The sequence below is a fragment of the Chelon labrosus genome (assembly GCF_963514085.1).
Source record: "Chelon labrosus genome assembly, chromosome: 23".
NCBI classification, from domain to species: domain Eukaryota; kingdom Metazoa; phylum Chordata; class Actinopteri; order Mugiliformes; family Mugilidae; genus Chelon; species Chelon labrosus.
Genome location: NC_140356.1, coordinates 127,314 through 151,964, shown reverse-complemented (window position 1 = coordinate 151,964; position 24,651 = coordinate 127,314). Strand labels below are relative to the sequence as shown.

The window sequence follows — 24,651 nt, the reverse complement described above, 5'->3', positions numbered from 1 at the left end:
TAAAGGAACTGATTTGTACTCAGTTGTACAATTGCATGCTAAGTACCAGAAGTTCACAACATTCACGATGCAATGCTTTGTTAGCTTGTACATCTGCTATACTTGTAGAGCAACACCGTCATGACAAGTATAAAATAAGTACCTTTAGCATCAGTGTGTTAGGCTATAACTGCTGGCCTTATCTGTGTTGAATTTGTTTTAGTAAACAGACTAGGTAATCATGTTTAATTTACCAGCCATGTTTATTGTAAGTTTACTTTATTTGCAGAATTCATAAATCAATAGTAATTAATCATAATATAAGCTGGCTACAGTGCACTGACATGAACTTTATCATCCTATAACAGGTATTATCTTTAAGGGCAATTCAGTCATTCTGGTGTTTAAATGTTCATTATTGCTGGATGTGAAGCTGATCATTTTTTCTCGTCTCGTCTCATCTCGTCTCGTCTCGTCTTCTTCCGCTTATCCGGGTCCGGGTCGCGGGGGCAGCAGCTTCAGTAGGGAAGCCCAGACAGCCCTCTCCCCAGCCACTTCAGCCAGCTCCTCCGGAGAGACCCCCAGGCGTTCCCAGGCCAGACGAGAGATCCCTACAGAGTCGGCTGTGAACCACCCCAACAAGAGCTGGAGGTCGTTGTTCGATGAAGCTAAAAGGACCACGTCATCTGCGAAAAGCAGGGACGAGATCCTCCGATCACCGAACCCGACACCCTCCCCCACCCGGCTGCGCCTAGAAATTCTGTCCATAAAAGTAATGAACAGAACCGGTGACAAAGGGCAGCCCTGGCGGAGTCCAACCCTCACTGGGAACAGGTCTGACTTACTACCGGCTACATGGACCAAACTCGCACTCCTTTGGTACAGGGACTGAATGGCCCTTAGTAAGGGGCCATCCACCCCATACACCTGGAGTACCCCCCACATGATGCTCCTGGGGACACGGTCATAAGCCTTCTCCAGATCCACAAAGCACATGTGGACTGGTTGGGCAAACTCCCATTTCCCCTCCAGCACCCTGGTGAGGGTAAAGAGCTGGTCCATGGTTCCACGTCGGGATGAAAACCACATTGTTCCTCCTCAATCTGAGGTTCTACAATCGACCGGACCCTCTTTTCCAGCACCCTGGCATAGACCTTGCCATCCCCCTATAGTTGGAACACACCCTCTGGTCCCCTTTTTTTAAAGATGGGGACCACCACCCCGGTCTGCCAATCCAGAGGTACTGCCCCCGATGTCCACACAGTGTTGCAGAGATGTGTCAGCCAGGACAGCCCTACAGGAGTTGAAGACCATCTTGACAGGTTTTTCCACCAGGCGTTCCCAGCAGACCCTCACTACTCGTTTGGGCCTACCAGGTATGTGTGGCGTCTCCCCCTGCCATCTGATGTTCCCCTGCCAGTGTCCAGAACATATGGTCACAGGTCAGATGTTACAACTATAAAGTCAATCATCGACCTACAACCTAGGCTGTCAACCTTATGCTCGAACATGGTGTTAGTTATGGACAAACTGCGACGCGCGCAGAAGTCCAATAACTGAACACCGCTCGGGTTCAGATCAGGCAGGCCATTCCTCCCAATCACGCCCCTCCAGGTCACGCTGTCACTGCCCACATGAGCATTAAAGTCTCCCAGCAGAACCATTGTCCCCAGTCGGGGGCGCCATCCAGCATCCATCCTCGGGCCTCCAAAAAGGGCGGATACTTTGAACCGCTGTTCGGTGCATATGCGCAGACAACAGTCAGGACTGGAAAGGAAATAGTTTTCAAGAGTTTTTGATCTCAACCCAAAGCACACAGGTAAGTCGTACTAAGGGAGCTGGAGACGTGTTCCAAAATAGTTAAAAATATTTTTATTACAATTATCAATTAAAATTGTTTTTTTTTTTTTGGTTTTTTTTGTTTTTTTTTTAAGAACAATATCAGACACAACGGGGGAAACTGAAATTAACCAAACGGGGACCGATCAGTACTGTGGCTTACCAGTGGGGCTCAAGGTAAGGAGAGTGAAGGAATACCAAAATCAAATAAGGCACCCCCTGTTTATCGTTCAAGCATCAATAAAGACAGTAGTATTTATTTTATTAATAATAATTATTATTTATTTATGTTCTTTCTTTTTCTGTTATTTACTGTTTTGTCGTCTGTTTTATGTTTTGATTGCTTTTCTTTAATTAAAGTTTAAATGTTCTTTTGGGGAATCCTCCTATACAATGAGGGTTTTTCGGGTTTCCCTGGCATGCCTTTATGCTCGTTCCTTCTTTAATTACGTATTGTTAATGTATTTTTTGTATTGTTGTTGTGTTTTTATCGTGTTTTATGTGCCAAATAAAATGAATGAATGAAAAAAGAAAGTAGTACTGAAAGTCCACTTTACCCCAGTATTTGAGAATTACTGATCTAATGTGAAAAAAACAAATTCATGTATGGTGTGGTTTCTGTTGCTATCATTAGCTTTTGAGGATCTTTTGAAAGCTAGTTTACAATGTTAGCAATGCTATGGGAACACGCCATTTTGATATTTTATAGCAAACACTAGCTAGGGGTTTAAAAACAACAACCCAGTAACCCTCAATTTATTATTAAAAATTACCCAGATGCTCATGCAGGACACCTGGTCAATTAAGTCTAGATTATTCTGCTAGAACTTTTTCATTTTGCAAAATTATCAACGGATAAATTGTTTTATTAATGGCAAAATAATTTTTACTTTTTACTTAAGTACATTTCAGAGCCTGTACTTTCTTACTTTTACTTGACTAAGGGAATTGAATCAGTATTTTTTCTTTTACCAGAGTATTTTTTATTTTTTATTTTTTACACAAATCCGTACTTTTACTTAAGTACAGAATGTGAATACTTTTGCCACCTCTGATGATGATGATGATGATTGTAGGGGCATACATTTTAAAAAGTAACCCTTCCAACACTGGCTATATATATGGTTGCAATGACTATAAAAATCCTCTTGACCATGACCATGACTAGTTCTGAGATGTTGGTGGGTTTCTGCTTGCTTCAGGTCCTTCGACAACATTTCTATTGGATTATGGTCAGGACTCTGACTTTAAAAACTTTAATTTTGTTTTTTGTTAACCATTCTTTAATAGAATGACTTTGAATATTCAGCTCATGGACAGATTGCTGGTATTTGTTCATCAATTGGTCCATCAATAATAGCAAGTCATGCTGGCCCAAATGCAGCAAAACAGTCCCTGTGCCGTGTAACTGTAACGTGGACGTTGTAACTGATCCTATCCTGCGGAGGACAGTAATGCCCTCAGGAACGTCAAGACTGCCAAAAAATTCAGAAGAAGAAGAAGCAGGACGAAGAATAAGAAGAAAAAGAAGAAGAAGAAGAAGAAGCAGGAAGGAAAAAGTTATTGACAAATGCAAGAAAGTGTTGAATGTGATGAGGTGTCTGCGTGGAGTTGAATGGGGAGCAAGTATACCTGCTTTAAAGGCCATTTACACAGGGCTGATGAGTTCAGTGTTTGATTATGGGTGTGTAGTGTATGGGTCTGCTGCTAAAACATCACTTAAAAAATTAGATGTCATACAAAATCAAGGTTTGAAGCTATGCTGTGGGGCAATTAAGACAATGCCAGTGGCAGCAGTCCTGGTAGAGATGGGGGAGATGCCTCTCCATCTTAGAAGAGACCAGCTGTCTCTTGTGTACTGGGCAAATCTAAAGGGTCATAGTGAAAAACACATGAGTCAGTCAGTTTTATATCAATGTCAAGAAAGAGAGAATGACCTAATTAAAAGTTTTGGCTGGACCATAAGGCAAAAAGTAATAAGTATGGGAATCAGTGCTCTGGAAATAAGTCCTACAGTGGCATATCCAGTTTCTCCTCCTTGGCTGCTGTCAGAGGTCCCAGTTGACTTGGGCTTATTAGAGGAAAAGAAGGATGTTGAAGTTGATCATTACAGGGTCCAGAGTTACATAGCTAGCAAATATAAAGAAGCAGTCATTTTATATACCGATGCATCTAAGCAGACTGATAAAAGAATGGGAGTTGCGTATGTTATCCCTCAATTAGACATTGAATTTGCAAAAAGAATTACTGATAATTTAGCTGTATACACAGCAGAAATGATAGCAATATGGATGGCCTTATTGTGGATAGAGAGCAATAGACCTAAGCAAGCTGTGACTGCATCAGACTCCAGCTCAGCTTTAATAAGCCTTAAACGTTTTCACTCTGAATCTAGACAAGATATAGTGTATGAAATAATCCAACTAGCTAACAATCTGCTTAAGGCTGGTAGTAGTACTACATTTATATGGGTACCCGCTCATATAGGTGTAGGAGGTAATGAACTAGCAGATAAATGTGCGAAGAAAGCAGCAGGAAAGTCTGATATAGAGGTAGATATTAAATACAGCAAAGCTGAAGTCAAGAGCATAATTAAATCTAAAATAAATGGAAAATGGCAATTTTTATGGGATAATGAACAGTCTGGGAGACACCTGTATAGCATTCAAGGAAAGGTGGGGAGGAGCAGGAATGTGTGCAGAAGTAAGCAGGAAGAAGATGTGGTATCTAGAATGAGGCTAGGACATACAGGATTAAATAGAACATTATTTACAATGAAAAAACATGTTGATGGAATGTGTGAATATTGCAATAGTCAAGAGACAATAGAGCATGTAATTATGTATTGTCCTAAATACCATCAAGCCAGAGAGAGATTGATTTCGCAACTTAGTGAAAACCAGATGACATTAAATATACATGATATACTGCAGAGAGAATCTGGTGGAATTTGTTTTCATTTTTTGTTTTCTTTTTTGAAGGTAACTGGGTTATTAAAAAGAATTTAAGAAAGTGTAGGTTGACCTTTTGATCCACACTCCAGTCCAGATGGTGGCGGTAATGCACCAAAAAGCTGGTTGCCAACCGCCATATAAAAAGAAGAAGAAGAAGAAGAAGAAGAAGCAGAAGAAGCAGCAGCAGCAGGAAGAAGAAAAACCAGGAAGAAAAAGAAGACTCGACGTTTGTTGACATCGCATATGCACCACGGTACGTAGCAAATGATTCAGTAATAACTAGTTCGGCAGTAATTTAATATTATAAATATATTAATTTATTTAGTCAACGCCGGGTTCACTGTAACTAATGGCTCTGGAGTAGTTGGACGCAAAAGGAAGCACAGTGCTGATATGTAGGGATTGTACAAAGCAGCAGAGACTTCTTAGGCCTGTGTAATATACTACTATCACATTCATGGGAAGTAAGGCAAAGAAGGGGTTTCTGTAATAAGCGCAACAAGAGCTTATCGTTTGTGTTTATTGAATCCATGGCAGTGAACTATCTTTCTATGTCTAGGTGAGAAAACGTCACAGTAACACGATGAGCAGTGAAAAATACCCTAGATCTTCAATTGAAGATGACTTTAACTATGGTACGAATGTGGCTACAGCGAGTATCCAGATACGTATGGGTAAGTCAAGTAATATGTCATTGTGTTTACCTAAATAATTAAAGAGAGAATTTTTTTTTCTTCTAAGTCTGAAGTTTATTTACATTGCCTTAGTATTTGGTAGGGCTGGGTGATATAGATAGATAGATAGATAGATAGATAGATAGATAGATAGATAGGTTTTATTTGTCACATGCACAGTTTTACATAGTACAGTGCACAGTGAAATGTATTCTTGTACCTGCAGCCAGTAGTAAAATAAGTACTACAGTAAAACAGTAGTAACTGCAAATTCCTTAACACACCAGGTAAACAATATAAGTGTAATGTACACCAAGAAAAATAGAATAAAATATAGACTGTAATGTAGAATAAAATATAGACGGTAAAACTCAAGTGTAAACTTAGAAAGGGGGTAGTTTTACAACACATTTACAATACTGAGCAGCTATGTGAGTAAAGTGCAGTGGTATTTAAGTCCGGTTAAAGCTCAGAGTTGAGCAGGTGGATGGCATGAGGATAAAAACTCTTCTTCAGCCTCTCAGTTTTTGTCCTCAGGCATCGGAAATGCCGACCTGATGGCAGTAGAGAGAAGAGAGAGTGTCCGGGGTGACTGGGCTGTTTCAGGATCTTCTTGGCCCTTAACCTGCAACGTTTGGTGTAAGTGTCCTGCAGGTTGGGGAGGGGGGTTCTGATGGTCCGCTCTACTGAACGGACCACCCTTTTGAGAGCCAGGAAGTCCTGCCTGGTACAATTTCCCATCCATGTGGTGATGCTCCCACACAAGATGCTCTCGATGGTGCAGGTGTAAAAGTTCCTGAGCACCTTGAGAGGGAGCTTAAAGTCTCTGAGGGGTCCTGATGGTGAGTCCACGACAGGTCCTGTGAGATGGTCACTCCCAGGTATCTGAAGGTGTCCACTCTTTCCACCTCAGAGCCACAGATAATAAGTGGAAGGAAGTCCCTCTGCTGACGTTCAGCAGGAGGTGGTTCTCCCGGCACCAGTGGGACACCTCCCTCCTGTCGGCTGTCTCGTTAGCGTGGGAGATTAGTCGTACAACCGCGGTGTCGTCAGAAAACTTGATGATGATGTTGGAGTCTGAAGTGGCCTCGCAGTCGTGTGTACAGCGAGTACAGCAGAGGGCTGAGCACACAGCCCTGGGGGGATCCAGTGTTGAGAGTCAGGGGGGCTGAAGTGTGGTGACCCACTCGGACCACCTGTGGTTTGCCGGTCAGGAAGCTGTAGATCCACCTGCACAGGGAGGAGTCCAGGCCCAGGTCATGCAGCTTAGAGGCCAGTCTGGAGGGGACTATGGTATTAAATGCTGACCTGTACACACTCTTCGTACTACAGTTTGTGCCACTGTTTTAGGTGGTGAAAAAGATTTGTAGTGCTTCCACCCCTGGCTATAACTTGTTTATGGCGCTCCCTAGATATAACGTAATTTTGTTGCTCATCTGATACTTTGAATCCAAACCATCTCCAAATTACTGAGCCACTGCTTTTACTTTTACTAACCAATTTCTCCTCTGCACACTCCGCAGACGTTGTTGCCTACTCTTTCATGCACAGAGTAGGGGCGGGTTCGCGGAGAGCAGTGCAGAGAGATTCGGGTCAGCAGCTTGCCTGGAACAAGGAGCACAGCGCAAATTTGAGCTATATCGATATATGCGATATGGTCCACTTCCATATCACATTAAAAAATATATTGATATATTTTTTATATCAATATATCGCCCAGCCCTAGTATTTGGTTGCATTGCCTTTAAACTGTGTGACTTGGGTCAAATGTTTGGGGTATCTTTCCACAAGCTTCTCACAATAGTTTGCTTTTCCGCTTTACCCAAAAATATTCAGTAGGATTGAGATCAGGACTCTGTGAGGACCACTCCAAAACATTGATTCTGTGAGGTGTCAAACAAAAGATAAGCATTCAGAGCAGTTGATATCACGGTGTGGCTAATACATGCAAGCTAACTGTAGTTACGTACATTGTGCTGTTAAAAATCAAAGGCTTGGTGTGGCCTAACTATTTTTATTGATTCATTCATCTTCTGTAACCACCTGTCCTGTGAGGGGTATGGGAGGGATTGGCATTTTTGTTGGAATCTTATCTGCTCTTGGAATACTGTGAGGCTCAATAGATGGGTCATATCCATTTTTGTGTTCGCAGCTGGGCTGACATAAGTGTTTACTGAGGGATAGAATAGAATAGGTCTTTATTGTCATTGTCACAAGAACAACGAAATTAAAAATGCTCTCCTCTCAGTGCATTATTAATAAAAAGAATAAAATAAAGACATTTAGCAGCATAAGTAACACACACACAGTCATCCACATTCAGTCATTGCACAAAAAAAACACCCAGTCATATCATAAAAGTACATGTTATTTTTGTGCAGCATTGAGGGTTGTTATTGCTGTTGGATAAAAACTGTGTTTGAGTCTATTTGTTCTTGCGTTTATTGATTGGTACCGTCTGCCTGAAGGTAACAGTTCAAACAGGGAGTGACCAGGATGGTGGGTGTCCTTTATAATGTTCTGGGCTTTTGTGAGACAACGAGAATTGTGTAGTTCTGTCACCCTCTCCACACAGTCCCCACTGATGATTAGTGGAGGGATCTCTGTTTTCTTTCTCCTATAGTCTATGATGATGGTAGTTGCAGGTTCTCAGGCTTTCAAGCTTACTCCTTTTTCCTCCAAATGTCCGGGTAATCATTATGGCCAAACATTTCAATTTTAGTTTAATCAGACCACAGGACATGTCTCCAAAAATTTATATATTTTTTCCTTGTGTGCACAGACCTGACAGGAGGTCAAGTGTCACCAGTAGCGCCCCCTTTAAACCGTATTGCACGAAACCTGATGGGCTTGTAAGGAGTCGTCCACAGATTATTATTGTCAAATTTCAAGCAATTTACTGTGGAGGTTTGTGAGATATATAAACATGTAGTCGTTGGAGCACCCCCTACAGCACGAATTTAACGAAACTTGCCATGATTGTTCACAAGCGTATTACGATGACGGGTGCTAAGTTTCATAAGGATTGGGAGAATACCTCAAAAGTTATAGGCCTTAAAGTCATATGAAATGTTTCTGTGTCACCTGTAGCACCCACTGTAGACGTAATGTCATGCAGTTTGAGGGGCGTATACACCATATTTTACAGATTGTGTATGCCAAATTTCATGAAGTTAGCAACTGCAGCTTTTGAGATATTTAAATGTTGCTTTTCCCAATTGATTTTGTTGCGATTTTTATGGGTCCATGCGATGAGTTGCAGGGTCCCTATTGTTTTTCTTCCGATGTTTATTTTTCTTTGCCTTCGCCTTAGTTCTGCTCAGCTAAAAGAGTCTGCCCAGAGACTTCCGGGTTAGCACATGGAGTAGCCAGACACACGGTGAGATCGCTCTTCCAGACAAGTCGCAAATTACACCCAAACTAACTTAAAATCTAGTTTTGCTTGATAACAAAATAGATGGATTGGGAAAGAACACTTAGAAACCAAAAAGTCGACAAAAGAGAGTTGGTAAAACAGAAAAACACGATGACAGCCGGACTCAGCAGCTATATATTAGATCAGGTCAGCATGGCCTCTGAGGACATAATTAAGGCAATTAACAATCTCAAAACTGACCTAAAAGGCGATAGCAATACTTTGCGACAATAATTTACTCATCTTGGACAAGAAATCAACGGTAAACTTGATAAGCTTGGGACAGAAATCCACAACCTGTTGGACCGAGTGGAAGTAGCAGAGTCCAGGGTGGAGACAGTCGGGAGATGGGCGACTGAAACGACTGATCTCTTGCCTGAAACAGCAAAGTCCTGCAACATAAATTAAATGATCTAGAGTCACGCTAACATCCGCATCTTCAGAGAGGCAGAAGGAGAAGAGGGAGAAGACTCCGTGCTGGAATTTGTTGAGGCGCTCATCTGGAGCGAGGTGCTGATCCCGGGTGAGATGGAGTTAAATATACAATGCACACATAGATCCGGACCTCAGAGGCCAGCTACAGATAAACCCCCGAGAGCACTCATAATCAATTTCCAGGAATTCGCAGTCAAAGTATGGGTTTTAAAGGAGGCATGGAAAAAAAAACAAGAAGGAAAAGATTCAATTCAATTCAATTTTATTTATATAGCGTCAATAACAATACAAATCGTCTCAAGACGCTTTACAAAACCTGGCCTGAAACCCCCAGAGCAAGCCTGAAAGGAAAAACTCCCTTTTAACAGGAAGAAACCTTGAGCAGAACCCAGCTCATATGGAGGGACCCCAATCTGCCTAAGGCCAGCCGCGTGGAGGCAGAGAAGAGAGAAGAGAAAAGCAGAAACGAGATAGACATACATCTGTCATAGATACACATATCTGACTAAAGCGTACATGTGGAATCTTCTGATACAAACTGATGATGTTACATGACAGTTTGAAAATGTAAGAGGAATCATAGGCAGGTGGAAAAATTGTTCATTCAGGTAGGAGTGGATAACTGCAGGAGGCCATGAAGACTGGGCAGGTTGATGAGACAATGACAACAGATGTAGTATGGAGCTCCACAGGAAACACACAACTCCAGGCCAGAGATACTCACAGGAAGATGGAGATGGAGGAGGAGGAGGAGGAGAGGGAAGGGGAGGGGAGGGGAGGGGAGGGACACACAGCAGTTAACATGCTATACAGTAATAGCACAGAATTGCATGACTGGAAATTAGAGGGCAAGAGCTCTGTGCCAGAGAAAAGAAAGTGGAGGAGGAGAGAAACGAAAGAAAGGGGACATGTGTTTGGTGCATCGTCCCCCAGCAGCCTAGCATAACTAAGGGATGATTCAGTTGAGCCCTAACTATAAGCTTTATCAAAAAGGAAGGTCTTAAGCCTGACCTTAAAAATAGAGAGGGTGTCTGCCTCCCGAACCCAAACTGGGAGCTGGTTCCACAGGAGAGGAGCCTGATAGCTGAAAGCTCTACAGTCCCATTCTATTTTTTGAAATTCTAGGAACCACAAGTAGGCCTGCACTTTCAGATCGAAGTGATCTGTTGGGATAATATGGTACAATGAGGTCTTTAAGATATGATAGAACTAGGCCTTTGAGGGCCTTGTATGTTAGGAGGAGGATTTTAAATTCTATTCTAGATTTTAAAGGGAGCCAGTGAATAGAAGCTAAAACTGGAGTAATACGCTCTCTCTTGCTAATTCCTGTCAATGCTCTTGCCGCGGCATTTTGAATCAATTGGAAGTTTTTTAAAGGGCTATTTGGACAGCCAGACAGTAATGAATTACAGTAATCCAGCCTGGATGACACAAATGCATGAACTAATTTTTCAGCATCACTCTGAGACAGGATGTTCCTATTTTTGACGATATTACGCAGGTGAAAGAAGACAGTCCTGGTTACTAGGGATGTGCGATATTTTATTGTTTACGATATATCGTCAAAACCATTCGCCACGTAAGAATATGTCATCCCACGATAAATTCCCATTGATGACGTATATGTGTGCGCGACACACTCGCAGCCCAACACATGTGGAAAATTGACAAATTGACGATGGCGGAGGGCGGAGCAGATAGTATATATGCATAGATATACATAGACGCCTCATTGAGTGGGTTGGCCCGTTGTTGCGATACGTCAACGTCGCTGCGGTACATCCATATTGGAGGAGGCAGCTCTGTCCCTAGAATCAATATGAGTGAATGGAGTGAACTTTATTAAGCGTCTTCTACAAAGTGCTGTAAGTTAATGCCTCTCATTTACATATTCACGCACAAACGTATATATTCAGGAAACTGATACGAACCAAAAACAACGTCTGATTACATTCTGAGTAGTTAATGTTACAGACGTTGTTTTTGGTTCCTTACGTTCTGTGTGAATGTGCAAATTCTTATAGTACTTTGTAGAAGACGCTTAATAAAGTTCATTCCATTGACTCGTATTAGTTCGCGGGACAGATCCAAAATGGCGGCGATGCTGACGTACGGTCCAGCACTCAATGAGGTGTCTATGTATATCTGTCTATGGATACGCCGGGTAGCGAGGAGCTCGTTCCTAAACGAGGCTCCACCTCCATTATCTGGAACTGGTTTGGTTTTAAAAAGCACAAACCAGAATATGAAGAATGCCAGAAAATGCGCAAGGATGCAGAAGCACCGTTGACTTCATCCAAAGAGTCCGGTAAAAAAACAACAACAACTCAGATAAAACTTGCCGATGCATTATAGTCAAAAAGATTAGGCTGAATTGGTGTTTATTTATCGTCATTTTTATCGTTACCGTGATAAATACCAGAAATTATCGGGATAAATTTTTTAGTCCATATCGCCCATCCCTACTGGTTACTTGCTTTATGTGCAATTTAAAGGACATATCCTCGTCAAATATATCGTTCGTAACTTTAACCAGAGCCGTTTCTGTATTGTGATGAACTCTGAAACCTGACTGAAACTCTTCAAACAGACCATTCCTGTTTAAATGGTCACACAACTGATTAGCAACAACTTTTTCTAGAATTTTGGAAATAAAAGGAAGGTTGGAAATTGGTCTATAGTTGGCTAAAACATCTGGATCTAGAGTGGCTTACTTAAGTAGGGGTTTAATTACAGCAATCTTAAAAGACTGAGGCACAAATCCTGTTAATAAAGATACATTTATCTAGTTCAGTATGGAGGTGTTAATTAATTAGAACAACCTCTTTGAGCAATTTAGTTGGGATTGGATCTAGAAGACAAGTTGATGGTTTAGATGCTGTAATTGTTGAAGAGAGCTCAGAAAGATCTACTGGAGAGAAGGATTCCAGATATTGATAAGGTCTTACAGAAGTTTCTAATGCCACTGTACTTACAGCTTTGACAGCTGTCGGAAGGATGCCTTGAATGTTTTCTCTAATGCCTACAATTTTATTAGTAAAGAAGCTCATGAAGTCATTACTACTGAGGGCAGTAAGGAATAGATGGCTCAACAGAGCAGCTCTTTGTCAGCCTGGCTACAGTGCTGAAAAGAAATCTGGAGTTGCAGTGCCATCGACAAAATAATCTATCAGTGTAGGTGTTAAATTGTGGTTGCTGTTGTCCACATCATTGGCACATGGCACTTTCAGGGGGTTAATAAAATCGGCTATATTCCTAGAGATGAGAGCAGCACCCACTAAAGTGGGGTGGATGCCATCTCGCCTAATCAGACCAGGCTTTCCCCAGAAAGTGTGCCCATTGTCAATGAACGCCACGTTGTTTGCTGGACACCACCTAGATGGAGTGACGACTAAGTTTAGAGTTGTACTAAGAGATGCTGCAGTGCCATCGACAAAATAATCTATCAGTGTAGGAGTTAAATTGTGGTTGCTGTCGTCCACATCGTTGGCACATGGACACCCGACCTGATACATGAGGACCAAACAGGTTTTTGTAAAAGGACGTCAAACACAGGACAACATCAGGTGCACCCTACATATTATAGATCACGTCAATAAACCATACAAGCGCTGCCCTTATCAGCTTAGATGCCCGGGTTTCTTGTATAAAGTACTAGAGAGGATAAATGATAAATGATAAATTCATCAATTGCATAAAGGTATTATATACCGACCCATCAGCCAGAGTTAAAATCAATGGACACCTGACAAACACTTTTAAATTGTACAGAGGGACACTACAAGGCTGTTGTGCTAGTCCGGTTCTTTTCGCGATTTTCATAGAGCCACTTGCTCAAATAATTAGACAAGAGGATGAGTTGACAGGAGTCACGATAGCAGGAGATGATCACAAGATAGGTTTATTTTCTAACGATATAGTTACCTTCCTTAAAGACCCCAATACAGTGTTTACTAAATTGATAAAGATAATGGAAGAATATGGGTTCATGTCCGGCTACCAATCGAATATGTCAAAAACTCAGGTCTTAACCTTTAATTACAAGCAAAATAAAGAAATCAGGAAGAGATATGATTTTAATTGGAATACCGAGTCAATGAAATACCTAGGAGTAACAATAACTCAGGAACTCGATAGAATTAACGAGGCAGACTACAAACTAATAAATGATAAAATTCATAGAGATGTGGCAAAGTGGTTGACACTAGTAACGGATTTCAGCTCAAAAATTGATGTGATCAAGATGAATCTCCTGCCTAGGTTACTCTATCTTTTTCTATCACTTCCAGTTAGAGTACCGGATTCACAACTTTCTGCATGGGACAAGCTAATATCCAGGTGACAGAACGGTGACTTTAAAATTTGGCATCCAAAAAAGAAGAAAACAAAACCAGTACTGAAAGGAATAACAGCTACATGTACACTTGTGAATAAGCAACACTTTAAATCATTTAGACAACTTAAAAATGAATTTGGACTGGAAAATGGAGATTTATACAGATATCTTCAATTAAGACATTTTTACGAGACCGAAATTAAGAAGGAAATCTCATTGGAAGGGAATGATGTGATTGAGGTATTGACAGGTGCATACAAACAAACTCCTTTAAGAACAGTCTCTAAACTGTACACAGGTTTTTGAAGCAACAGGGAACAAACACAATGTATATAAAAGTAAAATGGGAAAAAGAATTCAACATCAGGTTGTGTGGGAGTGATTGGCAGTTCATATGTAAGACCCAATATCCATCAACAAGCTCTAAAAGATGGAGGGAGTTCGGTTGGAAAATTTTAATACGTTTTCTTATTACAACAAATATTTAAAATAAACAATTAGGTAGAGATGCACCGATTTATCGGCTGGTGACCGGAATCGGCCGATTTTCACGTGATCGACCATGACCGGAGACCGGCCGGTCAGTCTGACATATGCCGTTTTTTTGCCGGTCAAATGCACTCGGGCGCCGCATGATTTACATCGCCTTCTCTCTCTCTTCTCTCAACGGTAGCCTGACTCTGTCCCTCCGCTCCGAGACAGCGGGCCCCTCCCGCATCACTCTCTCTGTCACCTGACTGCAGCCGGATCTCTCTCCTCTCTGACGGAGCTACCAAACTCAACTGTTTCTGTCAAAGATAACGTGTTGTGTCGGGCTTTTATACAAGCTAATGGACGTTAACATCAGAGCTAGCCTGTTAGGTTACGTTACAAGGCTGGTAAACGTTGGCTGCGCTGTTTCTAACCTACGTTCACTTTACTAGTCCCAGTTTCACCGTCACCACCTTTTTTTAAATATTTGTTAAGAAAATCTTTAAGGCCTCTATTTTCTTCTCTTCTTCTCTTTTCTTTCCTTTTCTGAGCACCGGACTAGTGCTGACCGGACATTTTGAGCGTAGCTACTGAACTTCAAATCAAACGGCAACATCAAATTTTGATCAGTGGCCAAACCATTTTGTGTTGGGGGTGGGGGGGTTCTTGACCACTATTTCAAGGACAATTAGGAAGAAAACAAATAAAAAGCTTTTATGTAACTCAAATATTACATATTTTTTTCCACAAATAGGCCTATTTTAATTTTTTTTTTTCCCCACACCAGGAGTAATTTATATAGTTCTATTTTTATAGTGATACCGATTATCTGTTCAAAAAATGTTCTATTAAAGAAAAGATAATATTAATATTCTATTAAAGAAGAGAAAATAAATCTTTGTGTATGTTGTAAAGTGGTTAGAAAAAATGAAATCGGAATCGGCTAAAATCGGTATCGGCAGGTCAAACTCAATGAAAAAACAGAAATCGGAATCGGCCAGGAAAATTGTAATTGGTGCATCTCTACAATTAGGTCAACAAAAATATTGTTGGAGACAATGTGGGCAACTGAATACCAACCACTCCCATATATTTTGGCCATGTATGAAATTACAGCTATTCTGGGATGGGGTTCTGAGAACCATGGGGGAAATTTCTGAATACAATATTCCTAATGACCCCCAGTATATATTTCTAGGACTGATACCAGATGGTGTAATAGGTAAAGATGACAGATACCTGTTCAAGATTCTATCTCTTGCAGCTAAGAAAGCCATTACAAGAAGTTGGCTGAGAACTGACCCACCTGGACTTAGTCACATTGTAGAAGAAATTCGATCAGTGGAACAGCTGACCTACAGTCTACGAATTAAAACAGAGCTATATGCTGTAAGATGGACAAAATGGCACCTCTGTGTGAGAAAGCAATGCCCTCCCCCTGTTTGTTAGGGTAGGGGTCCATGCAAACGAAATTGCAGGATACCTATTGATTTTGTTGCAATTTTTATTCTAATAATGATTTCTCTTTTTCTGCGTAGCGAAACTGTCTGCCCAGGACAAACTGTAAGGCATCAAACCTGGTAACTTGATAGAAGTCCTAGCATGTCACAAGATGTCAGTACACATGCCTGCAGCTAGGTGGCGCTATAATAAGCCACTTTACGTTTTTGCTCATATCTCGAGAACCATGTGCCCTAGAAACAAAGTTCTTTCTCCCTCTGGTTCCTTAGATAGCCCTGGTTTTAATGGACCATGCCCAATTTTTTTCTGCCATTTTGAAAAAATTGCATCCCATGTATCATTTATGGACAAAGATAATGAAAAGTTCTGAAAAGAACTGTAGCAGCGTTATTGATTACAAAGTTAATGGCTACTTAATGTTTATGGCATGCAACTGTGTAACTCCAAAGCTAATATTTTGTGAAGTATATAGCCAAACTTAATCAAACTTCATATAATTGATAATAATATGATTCTGACACCCCAACTTTTGTGACCCTTGGTCTCTGCTTTTGCAACATTTCAATATCTCAAAAACTGCAATAGCTAACTTCATGAAATTTGGCATACACAATCTGTAACACATTGTGTAGACGCCCATCAAGTTGCGGGACATTACATCTACAGGGGGCACTACAGGTGAGAGAAAAACATTTTAAATTACTTTAAGGCCTATAACTATTAAAGTATTCACCCAATCCTTATGAAACTTAGCAACCGTCATTATAATATGCTTGCGTACAGTGATGCCAAGTTTCGACCTGTAGGGGGCGCTACAACCACTACATGTTTATATCTCACAAACCAGTAAATTGCTTGAAATTTGACAATAATAATCTGTGGATGACTCCTTACAAGCCCACCAGGTTTCATGCAATACGGTCTATAGGGAGCGCTACTGGTGACTTATGCCTCTGCATCCCTCTCAGGGACGACTACGCCATGGCCTACTATCCATAACGCCCAAAGACCCCCACTAACAACATTCTGTTTACCAGACCCACAGGACACCCTCAGGAGGCCCATGTCCATTTTATAATGAGTCTACTATTTTGCACCAAGGTTATTATCGTTAACGAAAACGACCGAAATAACGAAAACTAAAATTGAAAAAACTATTTCATTAACTGAAATAAATAAAAACGAAAATTAAAAGAAAAAAAGATAACTAACTGAAACTCAAAACTCAAAAATAAAAAGTCAGTCATTATTAACTCAACCTCATTTTTTTTAAACGTATCTTTTGTTGAATACTCACCCTGACCTTTTTGAATCCTGCACCTGACAAATAACCCAAAGTATGAAAAAAATTAATACTAAAACTAATAAAAACTAAACTAAAACTAAGCATTTTTGGAAATACAAAAACTAATAAAAACTAGCAAACCCACACTAAAAACTAATTAAAACTAAACTAAAATGAAAAATCCCAAACTATTATAACCTTGTTTTTCACAAGCGAGGCCTATACATTATTAGGCAGGTAGTCATAATGCCTGATCTGTGTATGTGAACACATCTAGATGAGAAATAGGCTGTAATGTGGTGTCTTTTCTGCTGTCTTTGTCGATTAGATTTCCTAAGGAAGGTGTACACCCTTCTGAGCTTGCAGATCATCTTGACCACAGGCACCTCTGCTCTCTTCATGCTTTGTCAACCCATCAAGGATTTTGTCCACGGCAGGTAAGTGTTTTGGCTCATGAAATTACAAAAATGTCAGACCAGACCTGCTCAGTACACGCCACCAACGGCGCACACAGGGGAACACACTTCATGCTTGCAGCCTTTTTTTTGCTTTGTTTTTTATACGTGGAAGACTATGAAGCAAAACTATGAACATAACCTGCATCTGTAAAGCAATGAAATGGCTTCTCTTCTTTTCACCATCTTGCCTTTTTTGTTCAACAGTCCAAATTTTAAATGAACGTTAGAGACGGAACAAATGCTGCTCTTTTATTGGACAGCATATATGTCCAAGTTCTTTGGTGGGCCAGAGACATGCTTGCTCTAGAGTCTCCTAGAGTCTTTAAGAGTCTCTGATTTTATCCTATGTTTAAGGGTTATTTCAAAACTGTGTCCTTGTTCCAAAACCAGAAGCATTTATTCCGCAGGTCGATTCATTCGGGTTGGTGTGAACACAGCAATCGCACTCTTTTCCGGAATAAAATAACAATAGTCTTCTGGCTTGTTCTACTGATAATGGTTTCATTACCATTAGCCAATATAAGAGAGACCTTTACGTGCTTAAAGATTACCCCGGGTTTGACCTCTTTGACTATTCTGTATCTTGCGTTTTGGAGTCATCTTTGATGGTCAGCCACTCCTGTGGAGGGTTGTCTCAGTTTCCTCAAATCGTCAGTCACCTCAAATCTCCTCCATCTCTTCACACTCTGTCTTACTGAGGATTTGTGGATTCCAAACTCTCTAGAGATTATTAACTTTTACCAGCCTGATGAGCAGCAGCACCGATTTTTCATGGTCCTCATTAAAGCTCCGTTGTCTGTGCCATACGCTTCCACAAACATGTGTGAAGCATTGTGAAGATCAACTTGTGACAAAGACCTAATTTATTTTAAACAAACCCGATCACTGAACGACACCTGAGTGTCATTACATTGATTGGAAACACTTCTGAAGAAATGGAATTTGGCTGTAAAAGTAACCTGTAATCTCTGAGTTGCCATCACTTTTGCACCTCACCGATATGTAGTATTGGCTAATTTTCGAAATAAACAAATGCACAGGTATAATATTTCTGTTTCATTTATTTAATGCATTCTCTTTGTCTACTTTCAGGACTTCTATGCTGATGTTTTGAGTCATTTACATAAAACTGTGAACATAGTGTTGATGGCATGTCAGGATTTCTCTGACCTGTGAACCAAGGTTATAATAGTTTAGGATTTTTCATTTTAGTTAAGTTTACTGTTTTCCCTCCAATTCAGTTAGTTTTAATTAGTTTTTTTTAGTGTGGGTTTGCTAGTTTTTATATTTCCAAAAATGCTTAGTTTTAGTTTAGTTTTTCTGTAGGACCAAAGCAAATTCCTTGTATGTACAACATGCTTGGCAATAAAGTTGATTCTGATTCTGATTCTGATTAGTTTTAGTATTTTCATACTTTGGGTTATTTGTCAGATGCAGGATTCAAAAAGGCCAGGATGAGTATTGTATAATAAAATTCAACAAAAGATACGTTTAAAAAAATGAGGGTGAGTTAATAATGACTGAATTTTTATTTTTGGGTGAAGTATTCCTTTAAACCTTCTCTTTCGGGGGCGGTGGCGGACTCACAGACGCTAGCTTGTTTTGGTACTCGACATTAGCCTCCTTGTGCCAGCTTCTTAAATGGACTTTGAGGTTCGTGGAGTTTCTCCCTTTGAGAAGCAAGCCGCATGTTTTGTCACAGTCTGTTTCCACTACACTTGCTTTTATCTTTCTCGTCATCATATTCAAAAAAGTCCAACAGGACTTTGCCGCTTCCTCCCAGCTTTTGCTGCAACTGCCATGGTGCTGCAAGGTGAGGTCACGGACCGTGAGGTGCAGTAAGGTGCTGCTGCTGCTGCTGCCGGCTGGCATAAAACTGGTAGAGCGGAATAAATCGATCATATGAATCCAACCAGTTGATGCTTATCATTAAATTGACAGAGACGAAAACGAAGGGAATTATATCTATAATTTCAGTTTGTTTTAGTGCGTTTTCTAAATACGCAATACAGTTTCAGTTAGTTATCTTTTTTTTTCTTTTAATTTTCGTTTTTATTTATTTCAGTTAACGAAATTGTTTTTTCAATTTTAGTTTTCGTTATTTCGTTCGTTTTCGTTAACGATAATCATGGGCGTCACATGGGGGATGTGACGAGTATTGTTCAGAGTGAGTATTGTATTATTATACAATACTCACTTTTTGAATCCTGCACCTGACAAATAACCCAAAGTATGAAAAAAATAAAACTAATAAAAACTAAACTAAAACTAAGCATTTTTGGAAATATAAAAACTAGCAAACCCACACTAAAAACGAATTAAAACCAACTGAATTGGAGGGAAAAAAGTCAAAACGAAATAAAACTAAACTAAAATGAAAAATCCAAAACTATTATAACCTTGCTCCCTTGTTCTCTCTTTCTTTTCCTCTTTTCTCTTTGCCACTCTCCATATATTGTGGTTTCATCCATTATGTTTTTAATAAATGTTTGAATATATGGGATAGTTTCCTTAATGTTGCACAGAAATGAATCCTTACTATTGATTGGTAATTTTGATAACCAGATTTCCAAATTAATAGTTAAGACTATTTTGTAAGACTGAACTGTTTTTGGTCCCTGTAGCCAGGGGATGCCCTGCAAGTATAAAGAAATCAAATAATTTTATTTAGATTATTAAAAACCAATTTCATGAGTATTAATTATTGCTAATAACCATATTTGCTCCAGAGAATCCATTTGATGAGGAAGTTGAACTCCGTCTAAACTAAGTAAAAGGATGTTTTAATGACTGTGCTCTTACATAGAAACGGGTAACTTATATTTATTATCTTTTTCATTGTTATAATGTGCAAATGCGAATTAATTACCCTGTGTCTGAAGTTGTGTTGGCCAGATTAACTAACTCCTGTGTCATTTACTTTTCAGTCCTGCTGTGGTTATGGTTTCGGCTCTGCTCTCTCTGGTTCTTTTGCTGATGCTGGCCATGTATAGGCACCAACATCCAGTCAACCTCTACCTGCTACTTGCATTTGTAAGCTTTCCTATTTGCAGTGTTTTGACTAACTAATCTTATTTTACTGCTAGTTAGAGAATGGAACATTTAGGTTAGTTGGCCTGTGAAGGTAACTGTTAAGATGATGGCATTAACACAAAAAAATGCTGCCCAGCAGTTGAGGAAATGGGGTAGAATGTAACTGTACAACTTCCCTTTATTTCCTTATTTAGCAATTTAAGTTTGTGATATTAAATTGGGTCTGGACGACTTCCGGTCGGAACACCGTCAAGATGGCCGCATAGCGAGGGAACTCCTGATTGAACCAGAGCAATTAGAGAAATATCCCCATACAAACCAAGTAAATAATTCTACAAAAGACGTAGAAAAGGGGAGAAAATATCATATCACCACTTTGAGCAGTAAACGTCGTCTGAAGACGGGGGTGAGAAAGACGGACACAGCAACAAGTAGCGGCTAACAGGTTTAAGCTAACAAGCAACGCGGCGCAGTGCGGAGAAATGGCCGACTCAGAACTGATCCTGCAAGAACTAAGAGAGTTTTGCAAAAAGAAGACAAAGAACAATTGGGGACAATAAAAGAACAAATTGTTAAGGCGAATGCCAGACAGGACGAGGCGGAAGGGCGAATTGGGAGAGCAGAAGAAAGAATCCAAAACACAGAAGAAGTCATTACGGCTATGTTGCAGCTGCACACCAAGCTGGAGGACAAGTTGCTGGATCTGGAAAGCCGCAACAGACGCGAAAACATAAGGATCTATGGGGTGCCGGAAGGGGTCTGAGAAGGAATCAACCACAATGATTTCATTTGTGGAAAAACTACTCCGCGAAGGTCTCGAACTAACTGACGACATGCCCGACCTGCAGATTGAAAGAGCTCACCGGTCTCTGGGACAAAACAAAAGAGACATTACTCCGCAAGGCATGGCAGAAGAAGGGGTTTACCTGGCAAGAAAACCACATAAACCTGGACCACGACTGTCCACCTCTAATACTCAAGAAACGAAGAGAATACACAGAGATACGCAGAGTGCTGAAGGAAAACAAAGTCCAGTTCCAGACCCTCTTCCCTGCCAGGCTGCGCATGAGACACGATGACGGGACCAAAACCTACAATACCATAGAGGAGGCATCAGAGGACCTGCAGAGAAGAGGCTACACAACGTGACAACCATCACACCTCCGGCGACGCTCATGGACAAGGTGCAGCGGCTGTCCTGGAGGAGAGTGGATAGACGAGCAAGGAAGGGCACAGCTGAACTGGAGCCAGGATACAGGGAGAAGCGCCGAGCCTTCAGGAGAACATCACCACTCCCCTCCGGGACCTAAAGGACTTACCCCTCGGCCTGAGGACGACGGAGTAAATTGTGAAATCTCTGTTATGTACTATGACTGTAATTAGGGCTGGAGATCCACTATTTAATGGACTGGTTCGTTTGGGGCTAGTTTATCACTTTCGATTTTTTGTTTTCTCTTCTCTTTTTTCGACATGTGACTGTTGCAGGTAAGGGCCTCTCCCTCTCAATTGAGGGAGACTTTTCCCTTCGAGCCGCTTTGGGAGGCTCAACAGGGTCAGGTTAACAGACCCCTACATAGGGAGTCACAAAGACCAGTTATGTTCAGATTGATGTTTACTGTGTTAGTTGTTTATTCCCTGCCAGTTTTTTGTGGGGAGGGGGAAGTGCACCAGGTTTTTGTTTGGGATGGAGGAGGAAATCATATAGATGCAAAAAAGGCCTTTAAAAATAGCATCATTTAATATAAATGGAGTTCTCAATCCAGTTAAGAGGGGAAAAATCTTATCAAAATTAAAAAAAGATAAAGTCCAAATAGCTTTCTTACAGGAGACATACCTCAGCGACACTGAGCATACTAAACTGAATAAATCAGGATTTAAACATGTTTACTTTTCTTCACGTGGATCGGGGAGGCGGAGGGGGGGGATATCCAGTGCTGTGAACTATGAGCACATATCAGAATATAAGGATAAGGAAGGCAGAATCGTTATGGTTGTGGGAAGAATAGAAGGTGTTGTGATAAGTCTCTTTAACGTGTATGTTCCGCCAGGCAGTACCTGGTCCTTTTATAAACATATGGTTGATTTAATGACGACAAAAAGTCAAGGGATTTTAATATGTGGCGGAGATTTTAATATCTGATTAAACCCGAAAATTGACTCGGGAAACGGGAAATCCGACGCAAAAAAATGTTAGCAGAAGATTAAATGTTTGGATGCGTGAATTGGGGATTGTTGACGTGTGGAGAGAAATAAACCCGACTACTCGCATTACTCGTACGCTCACAATGTTTACTCGCGCATAGATTACTTTTTTATGCTTAAAGGAGATCTTTTTAGGGTGGATAACTGCGAAATAGGACCCAGTACTATTTCCGATCATGGATCCGATTATGGATAATAATAAGAAATCCACTCTTTGAAGACTGAACTCAAACATTCTGAACAACCCAGTTATTAAAGATAAATTGAAAAGTGAAATTAAATTGTATTTGGAAAACAATGATAATAAGGAAGTGACACCATCCATTCTCTGAGATGTATTAAAAGCAGTGTTGAGGGGCAAAATAATAACCATCTCATCATATGGGAGCAAAAACTAAAAAAATTAGACGAGGACTTGAAGAGTCTCTAGAAAGAACACACAAAGTCTCTCAAAGATGATGACAAATGTAAGATTATAAAATTAAAAAAAGAAATGGATGAAATAAATACTCAGGAAATTCAAAAAAAGCTCCTTTTTATAAAGCAACAATACTATGAGACAGGAGGGAAATCACTGAAACTTCTATAATATAGGTTAAGAAAACAACAAGCGGACAGAACTATATATAAAATAAGAAACTCCGCAACGAGTGTAATAGAAACTAATCCGGAGAAAATACAACAGTGCTTCCAAGAATACTATAAATTATTATATTCTCAACTACAAACAAACAACGATAACCAAATCGATGGGATGCGAGGATGAAAGGGGGAAGTCTCCAGGGACAGATGGTTTTCCCACAGAATGGTACAAAACAATGCAAGACCAACTAATACCAACACTATTAAAAACGTTTAATTGGGTTTTAGAAAACAAAAGTACCCCCCTCCCCCCATGGAGGGAGGCAGTGATTTCGATCATACCTAAAGAGGGGAAAGACAAATTGAAATGTGGGAATTACCGTCCTGTAAGTCTTCTAAATAACGACTATAAACTATTCACCTCCATATTATCTAAACGAATAGAATTGATATTGCCAGTACTAATGCATGAGGACCAAACTGTCTTTGTCAGACAAAGACAGACCCAAGACAACATCAGGAAAACACTGCACATTATGAGACAAGTCACACAACAGAGACTGGAGACATTGATATTAAGTTTAGATGCAGAGAAAGCGTTTGACTCGGTGAGGTGGCCATTTTTATATAAAGTACTTTCAAAATTTGGCTTCCATACAACTATAATTGACATGTTTGCAGCGCTGTATGACAGACCAACTGCTAGAATCAAAATCAATGGAGATCTATCCAATTCGTTCATTCTGGAAAGAGGAATGAGACAGGGGTGTTGTGCGTCGCCGCTCCTCTTCGCTTTGTTTGTAGAACCCATGAGTCAACTAATTAGACAAGGGACTGATATAAAGGGGGTAACAATGACATCTGGGGAACAAAAACTGGCCCTATTCGCAGACGATTTGTTAATAAGTATAACACAACCTACACAGACACTCCGAAAATTGAGAAATTGCTAGAGGAATTTGGTTCAATTTCAGGTTATAAAATTAATATCAATAAAACTCAAGTATTAACATTTAATTATGACCCTCCAGCTTCAATTAAGACCATGTACAACTGGAATTGGGATGCTGAATCCATTAAATATTTGGGTGTCTCATTACCTAGGGACTTCACAAGGTTGTATAGCATCAACTACGATCCGTTAAATTCGAAGATAAAAACTGACATACAAAGATGGAACGTTATTCCCTTTTTGAGTTTAAGCGCCCGGATAGAGTCAATTAGGATGAATGTTCTTCCACGGATGCTGTATCTTTTTCAATGTCTGCCAGTTAGAATACCGTCCAAGCTGTTCTTAGAATGGGACAGATTAATAGCAAGATATCTGTGGCAAGGGAAAAAGGCCAGAATTAAATTTAAAACGCTGCAATTAAGAAAAGAAAAGGGTGGGATGGGTCTTCCCTGCTTACAGGAATACTACTATGCAGCCCAATTAAGGCCACTAGTCTGCCTATGTTCACCAACATACACGGCAGCATGGAAGGAAATAGAAGGAACGATGGTAAAGGGTATCCCAATAACACCTCT

The 24,651-nt window shown here is 40.3% G+C and overlaps 1 protein-coding gene across 1 annotated transcript in view; it reads left to right on the top strand.

Moving 5' to 3' along the window:
• Window positions 1-4,909: 4,909 nt before the first annotated feature.
• Window positions 4,910-24,651, top strand: part of tmbim4 (transmembrane BAX inhibitor motif containing 4) — a 29,132-nt gene continuing 9,390 nt past the window's right edge. The window contains exons 1-4 of the mRNA XM_084573259.1: window positions 4,910-5,025; window positions 5,332-5,446; window positions 17,178-17,286; window positions 20,235-20,340. Of these exons, the coding sequence (XP_084429385.1) occupies window positions 5,356-5,446; window positions 17,178-17,286; window positions 20,235-20,340 (306 nt within the window). The 5' untranslated portion in view covers window positions 4,910-5,025; window positions 5,332-5,355. The remainder of the gene's footprint in view (window positions 5,026-5,331; window positions 5,447-17,177; window positions 17,287-20,234; window positions 20,341-24,651) is intronic.